An 11,042-nucleotide genomic window follows, 5' to 3' on the forward strand; every position below is an offset into this window, starting at 1 on the left:
TTTATTTTTATTTTTTTAGCAAATCCCAGTCCAGCCACTTTGCATGAATTAGAATTCCATCCATCCATCCATCCATCTTCTACCGCTTATCCGGGGCCGGGTCGCGGGGGCAAAAGCTTTAGCAGGGAAGCCCAGACTTCCCTCTCCCTAGCTACTTCTTCTAGTTCTCCCCGGGGGATCCCGAGGCGTTCCCAGGCCAGCTGGGTGACATAGTCTCTCCAGCGTGTCCTGGATCTTCCTCGGAGTCTCCTCCGGTGGGACATGCCCGGAACACCTCACCAGGGAGGCGTTCAGGAGGCATCCGAAACAGATGCCCAAGCCACCTCATCTGGCTCCTCTCGATGTGGAGGAGAAGCGGCTCGACTCTGAGCCTCTCCCGGTTGACCGAGCTTCTCATGTTATCTCTAAGGGAACGCTCGGACACCCTGCGGAGAAAACTCATTTCGGCCGCTTGTATCCGGGATCTCGTTCTTTCGGTCACGACCCATAGCTCGTGACCATAGATGAGGGTTGGAACGTAGATCGACCGGTAAATTGAGAGCTTCGCCCTTTCGCTCAGCTCCTTCTTTACCACGACAGACCGATACAACATCCGCTGAATTAGAATGGGAAGTTGAAAAATAACAAGTCCCCCACATTGCTTAATGTCGTTGAGCTAAGCCTGAGGACATGACCGTGGAGACAACGGGGTTTTCACGGGCTCTGCTTGCTCACCGTGACAAGTACACTGACATTAACATATAAACTTAGAAGATGCCCTTTTAAGTTTCAGACTCCATGTGTAATGGTGTGTGTGTATGTGTGTGTGTGTGTGTGTGTGTGATTGTGTGTGTGTGTGTGTGTGTGTGTGTGTGTGTGTGTGTGTGTGTGTGTGCGTGTGTGGGCTCACTTGATCTTTTTGCGAAGTTAGGTAAATGTTAAATGTCAGTTGCATTGAGTTCAGGCAGTGTGCGTGACCCGTGTTCACCTGTTGTTGGATTGATCACATGATCCTCACCTGTGAAAATTTCTTTTTTTTTGCCAGAGATTCTGTACTATATAGCCTTGCTTTTTGTGTGGTGTAGTACTGATGTCATACTTTACACTGGTCTGCATTAAAAAAAAAAAAAAAAAACCCCAACAAAAACCCCCCAAAAATGACATATTTTCAAAATCTGTTTTTCACACCGTAGGCAGCGGTACCATTCATTTTTGCCCCATATACTCCAGTTTTTCTGTGACACGCTATGTGCTTTATTTTTATTTTTTGGGCCATTCTGCTTGGCCATTTGCTAATTATTACTAGTTACAACAACTTAGCATTAGTGTGTGTGTATATATATATATATATATATATATATATATATATATATACAAACTGTCTGTTTGCACAAAAATGAGTAGCTGTCTACGTGCACCCTTTCATCAAATAATCAAGTGAACCGTTATCGTCATTATTATATGCCAAGTACTTTGTGGATACAATTACTCTTTTGCCGCTGCATTACAGTGAATAGTTGCATATCAAATATTGACACCAATGTTCTGTCATTTTGTGTGTAGTTGGACGCTGCCAATCTTAACATGTCCACTCTGTCAAAGCAAAATATCATTTGAGAGGAAAAATCTTCCTGAAAGGCCTCAATAAATTTGTTAGGCAGTACGCAGTCAGCCTTGTGAGCTGAACCATGCTGCTAAGTGAACTTTGCCATGTCCTCATTAAATGCGTACATTCGCTAAAAATGTCCACTCTGTCATTGTTAGCAAGGTCACAAATTTTGCTCTTAGCATGCGCATTGTCTGCTTGCAGGTCATTTATATATATACAGTATATATATAAAAAAAGTGGCACCTCGAAACGTCATCTAACATCTACGTACATTGATTATTAAGTTCAATTGAAAATCGTCACGTTTTTGGTGAAATGTCAAGGCTCAAAGGCACCTTATGGTGATATTGACTGTTTTGAATCCATTGCATTCCTTTGGGATACAAGAAACTTTCTTCATTCATCCCCTTCTCAAATGTCAGAACAATTATCGTATTTATCGCCGAATCCTCACAAGAGTTCTGAGTTTGAAGCAAATGTTATCTGTGTCAGCACATGCTCCCTCACATGGATGTTTGTTTCATGTCGAGATTGTCCCCGCAGAGAAGGCAAACTTTCTTCTGTCCTGTGTGCCGCGCACTGACTGCACACGCCAGAGGGCTTTGAGGTGCTGCCACTCGTCTCAGCAGCTCCCCTTGCTTTGTTGCCACTGCCAACAAATGTGAATGTCTTTGAGAGCATGCCACTCCTCCCTGTCCCTCCGAAACAAGAGCCCGGCCAAACCCGACTGCTGTAGAAATACTCAAATTGTTTTCTGCTGTGGAGATAAACACCATGTAAATTCCTAAAATGAAAATCGCCCTTTTATGAGCTTTGTTTTTTGTTCTTAATTTTGTCATTATTGCACCTCCAGGGGAGGCGCGTAACCAAAACAACGTTTTGTTGTTGTTTTTAGCTTGCCGTGCACATTTCAAAATTGCCTCGCATTGTCAGTCAGCAGATCTGCGGTGGCGATGGCTTGTTATTGTTCCAGCAAAGCGCCATCTGCCTCGCGCCTGCAAGCAAGCCAATCAGCGTCCTGTCTGAAATTGACTTAGTTTCGAGCTACAGGCCTCGATGCCTGCTCTTTTCAAGAACTTCGACATACATACAAAATCAATAGAGAAGCTCATAAGAGGGTGTCCCGACTTGCTCCAATGTGGACTACCCAGGGGCCATCTTGTGTTTTCGTGCGGAGTTTGCAACCTGGGTATAGTTGTTATTTATTTCTTTATTTCTCCTAAGTCACAATCTCCTGCAGCCTCGTCCCTTGCGGCCGCGTCCCCTCTCGTACGCCGACTGCACATCAATGGCAGCGTTAAAGGTTACAAAGCTTGACAAAGCCGCACTTTGGTTGCGCCGCCTCGAAGCTTGACTGGAGCCACTTTGATCCCAGAGCCACGCACTCACACGCGCAGTCGGCTTCCTCAGTGACACGCTTCTCCAACAAGGACTTAAAAGTGAGCACATTTTACACGCGTGTCACAAAGTAGGCTGTGTAATTACTGGTGAATGTCAACTTGTATGTCAGGCACATGAAGCATCGTAGCAACCTTCTGTGACCCATAACCTCATTTTTACATCTATTTACGGTACAAGCTGTAAAACCTGACATAGCTGATGAAGTGTTCCAAAGCACTCTTTAGTAATTCCCTTTGGAAGATAAGAGAGACTCAATACAGATCATTAAAGCAAGGCCTTCATTGCCAGTCATCTTTACCTGCCTATACTTTGCAAAGAAACCTCTTTTTTTCCTCTTCCCATTAGGGGTGTTCACACGGCAAGATTTGGTCCGGTGCTACGCCGGGGCTGCCCCAGTAGAGCGTTCACACGTGCAAATTAGCTCCGGCGTAGCCCCGAAAAACAGCTTACACCGGACCAAATTTGATCCACCTCAGGGAGGTGGTTTAAAAATTTGCTCCAGAGCAAATGCTCGTTAGCGAAGCAGCACCGGTGTAAATTTGCACGTGTGAACGCAACTGGGTTAAATTTGCTCCAGAGCAAATGCTTGTGAAGAGTTTACGTACAGCGAGAATGCGTTGCTTTCGCGCTGTCGGACTTCCGCCATGTGTTTGTTTAATAACGACACAAGACTTGGCTGGTAACATCTTTCCTTTTGTAGAAGACTGGACTGTCTTGGAGTTGTTTGTGTAGTTTGTTCATTTGTTGTGTGTTCACAACCCCCCGCTCCCCATATAATTTATTTTGTGATTTCCTCTCTTGATTTTCTGTTTGGCGCATTACGTGTTTGCTTTTCTGAGTGTCATTGAAGTCATCGTTGATTTACGTTTTCGGGGGCGGTCACTCTCGAGCAGAAGGCACGGAGACCGAGAAGGAGAAGGACGTGCCTGTCCAGTAGTCGCTTGAGTTGTGTATACGTTTTAAAAAGAACCAACACGACAGCTCATTTGTTTTCTGTCGTTTTGCCCCGCTGCAGAAATTGCCGTGTGAACGCAAGTGGGGCTGCACCGACGCTGTGCCGGTGCAGACACGCTCAGCGGCTTTGTACGTGTGAACGCTCCACACAATTTGCTGCGGTGCAAAATATATCGCAACAAAATACATCGGTGCAGCGCCGGAGCAAATGTGTGCCGTGTGAACACCCCTTTTATTGTCCCCAAAATGAGAGGGGGGAAAAGAGTGGAATCTCCAACATGGAACACAATCCATTCTGGATTGTCAGGTGATCGGAAATATATAAACTGCTGCTATCGTAAAACCGTTCTGACTGATATAGCGAGTTTAACTGTCACACAAATGTAAAGAGAATATAAAATAAATAGAAACTACTGTTGAAACTATTCTACTTTTGAAGATGTCTGACCAACACTTCATGGAGTGTTTTATCAACCTAATTGTGTGGAGTGTTTTATAAGTGACTGTCAATCAAACGCTACTTCTACTGCTCCCAATGCCCCTTTGACTGTCTCGCATCTGTTTGATGCCTATGACTACAGTAATGACATGTTTCAGTGACAATGAAGGCGCTCTAATACACCACCCAGAAGCTCTGGTCCACACGCTAGCTGTCAATTCAGACGTTTCCCCGCCTCATATTTTCACACACTCGAGGCAACAAAAATTGGCCAGACCAGCGTACGATCCAAAGGGAAGTTGCATTTTCGGGCTGTAGACATAGCCAGCTTGATTACTGCACATTGCAATTACACTGGATGACCACCGATGAAAACGAAGAGGCTTACAAAATCACGCAAAATTATTTTTGGAGCAGGCCAAGGCTGAATTACAAAAGTGACTTTGCGAACAAAGTGACTAAGAACCCTTAGGAAAGGCAATATGAATTATGTTACAAGATGCTGGCCCATTTGCTTCTGTGCAATTGGTTATGCATCTTATTTATGCTCAAGGAATCTGTGCTTGTTTGTCAAGGTCACTTATTAATCTCTGGCTTTCCATCTCCCAATTATGTTTGCATTGTCTCGAATTATGCACCAAGCTTAATTTTGACTTGCAAACACTTGCAAGTGCACTGATGCATGCAGCCATGTCGTAATCATGACATGCATTGACCCAGCCGATGAAGGTCGTTTATAGGTAATGCAAACACTTCGCATTGACCATTATTTCAAAATGTGCATGTTGAGAGACTTAATATAGGTAGAACCTGTCGTTTTAGAAGTGCGTGCAGTTGCACGTTGTCAGGTGGACTTTTTCACGCTCAGATACACTGTAAATGTTACGGATATGAGCACCGCATTTTTTTTTTTTTTTTTTTAAGAGAAGCATTGCTACTTTGTTTATATTCATTAATTTTATTATTGTGGAAATATTTTTTGAGTATTTTTATATTTAATTATTTTATTTCTTTGATATTTGTATTTACAATTTTCGACGTCTTCACTTTACATACTGTTGATAATCATTATACAGTATTGTGATATTATCATTGGCAAAATATCTCTGAGCAAGTCCCATTCATCATTTTGTTGACTAATTTGGGATTTTCGAGCCTTGATCATGATTCATTTGCCACAAGATGGTAAAACCAACACAGCCACAAATCTCTCCCATGATATGCACCACAATTATTCCTCGCACAAGATGACTTGTCATCTTTGATCCAAGTTAGGTTTAGGCAGTATCTGCTGCGGTTGTGCCATTATTGTTACTTTGCTCCAGCAAAGTCGTTTCCTTGTTTGTTTGCGCACCCCCTCTGTATATTCCAGGCAGAATATGCTCCGCTTTTGATTAGCTGGGTGCAATGGGCTTTTGGAGCCTCGGCACACCATAGTAATTAGACTGTCAGTCAAAACCAGATGGCTGCTGCCTGAAATGGGAAAGTCGCCTGAAAGTTTGTAAATGAGTCTCTTCTTTGTGTTTATTTATTTGTTGTTGTGCTTGCACAATAGATGATGGCTCCTCCACAAGGGAGGATTAATGGGCAGACTTGTGATCGGAGCAACCAACTTCGCACCGATCGGGATTGATAGTTATCCCAAATCTTGCTCTTATACCAAGAATTTGTCTGCCTTAGCTTGTCAAATCAAAGTCAGTGGGTAGTTTCTCCATGAAATGCATGAATTTCTTTTTTTCTTTTTACATGGAAGCTATACGCTCTGGGTCATATCACCCATTATGGAATCGCATAATTTTTTGCTAAATTAAGTCAAGTCAAGACAGGTTTATTTATATAACGCATTTCATACACAACTCAAATGTGCGACACATTATTAAAAGTCCGACATCCAAAAGTATCCATAAACAAAAGTGTTAGACATTCAAAAGCAAAGAAAAGTAACTTCCTAAAATTGCCATGCATGTCATCTGCATCGCCCTAATAGCCAAAATTGGCATTCTGAAGAATTTGATACCAAATGTCGCATAGGCTGACCAAAAAGGGTCCAAGGACTGAACTTTGAGGGATCCCACACGTCATGACGATTTGATCAAATTCAACTTACTTAAACAATGAGTTCTACACTACATCTTTCCTTTTTTTAAATAAGTGCCATTTCAAGATTTACTCACAAACCTTTGTCTCATTTCGTCTTGTCCAGATTGTTTTTGAAGGAATCCGAGGGAAGGGCTTCGAGGGCGACATTGCCATCGATGACGTGTCTATCACCATGGGCAAATGCAAACAGCAGAACACTGTTGCCAGCGCAGGTAAGACAGGTAAGATAGATTGGGGTGTGAAGGGAACATTAATTGCATGGAAAAAACACGCAAGATCCGTTTGTCACAGCTTGATGAAAACCACATAACTCATCTCAACTTCACATAGAGCATATGTACCGTGGTGTGTCGTCCTAACAAAGTGATGCACATGAAACAGAGAAGACAAGAATTAAAATGATAGCACAATCATCAGTTACTAAATGAAATACATTTTCAAATTTAAATTAAGATGAGAAAATCGAATATCTTCTGATATCTCGTGTTACTAATTTAGGTAACCAAAATATTAGACCGACCTTAAGATGGTCAAATTCCCTCCTGTGTAATTTTATTCCTTATTTAGTTCACATTTTCTTTCCACGACAAATATACATCTACTTTCACCCTCTAACTTTCTCCACCCACGCTGACACTTTCTACCTGTTTTCCATCAATCGACTTGATTTGCAGTACACCTCTGCGGAGCTGCATCCTTAAGAGCTCTCATCAGACATGAGCAGAGAAGTGTTCATCCTGGTAAAAGTCAAAGGGAAGAAAGAGGTTTTGGTGTAGACGGAACGAGAGTGCAGTTTAAATCGTGCGTGTGGGCACATGCAATAGGCAAAAAGGCATTTGAAGCAAAGAAGCCATTGCGAAGTAAGACTCCAGCATCCCCATATAGGGTCAGGATCTCAGTTCACTTAAAATGTTAAATGTTCACTTAAAACGACAGACAATTCCCATGGTAAAAAAATAACGTTTTTTTGACAACAAACAAATCAGAAGTTGACCAACGGAAGTAATATATAATTAGTAATATGGCTGCAAGGTCATTGTGAAAGTGAGAAAACACCATCACAGCCAGCCGGACCCACGACAACATCGAGAAAGTGAATTATTAACACCCTGCTTTTTTTCATTTTTTTTTTACCTCTTCAAATCCACAGCTTGCCATGTGCGCGCACGTGCGCTTGCCTGCTCGTGTGCGATGCGGCACATATGTGTGCATAAAGACACTGGCGGATACTTTGAATAATGGATGAAGGTGTAAACAGGAAGGGGGGAAACTCTTGAGTGCTTCAGAGTTCTCTGAGGTTGTCCTGCAGGTTGTGCGCGAGTAGGAACACTCCGTGCAGGCAGATGGGTAATTATCAAGCAGGCGGGCGGCTGAGCGCCCGCTGTAAGACACAAACGCTTCTGTCTGCCAACGTGCAGTTGGTGAGCTAAACACCAGGAATAGCAAAGCATTCCGCTCAAATTGTGCTTGACGTGGATTCAAAGTCAGAATAACGTTTGATTCATCTTAAAAACAAATATAACACACCATCCATTGAATGAATCAAAACACTGAACTACTGTATAATAATAAAAAAATTAAATTAAATAAACGGGTTGATCAGCTCGTTTTAATCATGTACGGCAATTGGTTTCAGTCTTTTTGTAAATAAGCAAGCCTACCCATTGTTAAAATAAATAGAACATAATGTACACTCATGCAAAATAAATAAATAAATAAAATAAAATAGAATAAAATTAATCAATAAATAAATCACATCTGTACAAATAAAGTGGTGAGAATCTGGTGAAATTATGCAATGATGGCCATTCATTTGCAGTGTAACAATCAATGCCACAAAAAGGTTTTGTCACTGACAATTTTTTGGGTGGTTATAGCACCCGCGGTTTTGCAGGTGCGCAGGTCGTTTTTTGTTTGTTTGTTCTTCATCAATTTCCAATCATGGCTCACTTGTTTTCTGAGATTGGTCATGTGACGTTTGAAAACTTAGCCGTGATTGGCCATGACGTGAGCCCTGAGCAACTGTGATGTCATTTTCCGTTGCAAAATGGATGAAAATGGCTGCATTTTTGCTGCTTAATTCATATTCTGCAAAGACAATAGAAATCAGAATTCCACGTTTAGACTCGTGGGGGTGCATAGAGCATATTTTTGTTCAGAAAAGGCTAGGGTTGACTTCCCCTTTAAATATACATGCAACCTCATTCATTGGCTTTTCTCTCTTTTTCTTAGTTCTGATCGGCGGCTCACAGGCGCGCCCATTGGCCAGATGGGTGACCATTATCCTCAGCTGCATCATCGCCTTGCTCTGCAGATGATGAGTGGTTGACCACAGCGCCACCTTACGTCTGTGCTGACAGACACTGCCCCGACTCGCGCTCTTACTTCTTCTCTCGACCCGACACCCAGAATTCTTCCCCCACTCGCCCGTGTCCTCCCCGCATCGATGATCCATGCAAACACAGCCTTTACTTTATTTAAACACTTTGCTCCGATGACATACTATAACAAACATATTCTTATCATATATTTAAGACAAACATGTTCTCTATTAGTCCATTAGATTTCCTAATAGCCATGTCAAATGTCCCCTCGCCTTCATCATTAGCCTACGTCGACATGTATGACCACCCCCCCAAACCCCTTTCTCCCTTCCCCGAGACACACCAAAGTGTCGGACACTCTACCAAAGATGACCTGAGGGAAAAGCACGAGGGATTCCGGGGAGCTGGCGAACGACACAGATAACGTGGGTGAGTTTTTCCTTCTGCTGACCTTCGCCACCAGCCGAGACGCCGAGCGACAGGAAGCTTAAGCTAAGTGAGGAATGAATGAATAAACTGGCAAAACAGAAAGAGGGCACAGAAAGGAGGGGGAACGAGGACGCTTCTGGTAGCCTCTCTGCTAGCCACAAAGAAAGTAAGATCGGTGTGGATTATACGTGTACATTAATCACTATATATTAAATATAAGCAAAGTTTAAATATAAGCGGGGGTGTTGGTGAAGGACTCTATGTACTGAAATTAAAGAAGCACAACATTTATACGATCGCTGTTGTTCCTTTGAGTTTTATTGAATTTATGTGACGTCACAATTTGTCTGATCAATTCCCTGTTTTTTAAAATATTTTTGGATTTGTGTCGGCCTCTATGGTCGATCGGTGACGTGAGTGTTGTGACACAGGTGTTAGGTGTTACCCATACCGAGCATACTGTGTCTATGTGTGGTATTGAAAGCCGAAAAGTGCAACAAGTCATTGAATGTCCCGTAAGGAGAAGCTGGAGATGTGTATGTAACTGCTGTGAAGAGCGAATTATGTGTTCAATTCACCTTTTCGCTAAGCCACGCCCCTGAAATGCAGCAAAGCCAATCAGAGTGCAGTATAGAACTCAAAACCTGAATGAAGATAAGTGCCATTAAATAAAATAAAAAATGGATATACGTGAATTGAGAACCTGCACAAGAGATATTCAGGTTTCTGGATAAAGCGATATGACCATTCGCATAATCAATTCAGTCCATCAAAAAAATCACTTGTTCACTTTTTCCAAATTTGCGTCATCCGTTTAATCTTGCTCAGCACTCCAATCAAATCGCAAACATAACTGGAATAATTTGTGGCTCTTGCAAGCTAAGCTAACCATTTGAAGGATTAGTGACAAGTAAACAGAGAGTTTGCTAGCTTTAGCCGAAATGTGTTGCTCCTCCATATCATCGTCCTCCGGCTCGGTCCTTAAGCGATGCTGTGATTCAATTCTATTTTGCATGTTTTCCTCGTGTCACATTGAAAGAATGGACGTGGCCTTCGAAGGCATTCCGGATCGTACTTAAGCCGGTGGAAGCTTGTTGACTCCGACAGTTTGATTCCGCGACGGTAGTTAAGGGGGCGGGCCTTGGTGAAAGGTGAATTCCGGAATAAATCTGCCGACATTGTTTTAACGCTTGAATGTCTGTGTCCCGTGAACAGTCACACAAATATCCTTTGCTGTGCAATGAAAAGCATGTATCGCCGCATAACTGTTCATTTTCACTGGCAAGAGAAATAAGTTGATTTTTCTTCATATAGCACATTTTGGGGTTACATGTTTTCCATTGCATGGTATGGATATGATTGTTAAAATCGAGCAATACTCATATCTAGAGCTCCGTAACCCATAGTTTTTGATTACATTTATGGTAGTGTTTTATCTTCTTGTCCACAAGGCATCAGGACTGACTTTTAATGTAAAATTATGTGTTTATTCATCCAGGTGTACTGTACATCCAGGAGTACAACTGTACCCCTGTTTAATCATTCATTAATGTACCGTACATCAATGCTAATTCTTTTTTTATTATTATTATGGTGTGTTTTTCAGCATTCTCTGTATTTCGTCTCTGTCACCTCATATTTTTAGTGTTTTTTTTTTTAATCTCATTTTGCCTTGATCACATGCTATTTGCTACCGTGTACATCATAGTGCGTCAATGTCACTTTTTGTTCCCGTGTCTGTCGCTCACACTGGACAAAGCGGTAGAGATGGATGAATTAAATACAAGCAAAGCAAGCAGACCCGTGT

The 11,042-nt window shown here is 42.2% G+C and overlaps 1 protein-coding gene across 3 annotated transcripts in view; it reads left to right on the forward strand.

Annotated features, from left to right (window-relative positions):
• mdga1 (MAM domain containing glycosylphosphatidylinositol anchor 1) overlaps positions 1–11,033 on the forward strand; it is a 148,641-nt gene extending 137,608 nt beyond the window's left edge. For 2 of the 3 annotated variants that reach the window (XM_086107280.1, XM_086107279.1), the window contains 2 exons: positions 6,586–6,703; positions 8,715–11,033. In XM_086107280.1, the coding sequence (XP_085963406.1) occupies positions 6,586–6,703; positions 8,715–8,800 (204 nt within the window). In that variant the 3' untranslated portion in view covers positions 8,801–11,033. The remainder of the gene's footprint in view (positions 1–6,585; positions 6,704–8,714) is intronic. The other variant, XM_086107281.1, reaches the window with a different exon arrangement.
• Positions 11,034–11,042: the final 9 nt, after the last annotated feature.

Source organism: Hippocampus guttulatus, chromosome 3, assembly GCF_054856545.1.
Source record: "Hippocampus guttulatus isolate MCC_2025c chromosome 3, RoL_Hgut_1.0, whole genome shotgun sequence".
Classification (NCBI taxonomy): domain Eukaryota; kingdom Metazoa; phylum Chordata; class Actinopteri; order Syngnathiformes; family Syngnathidae; genus Hippocampus; species Hippocampus guttulatus.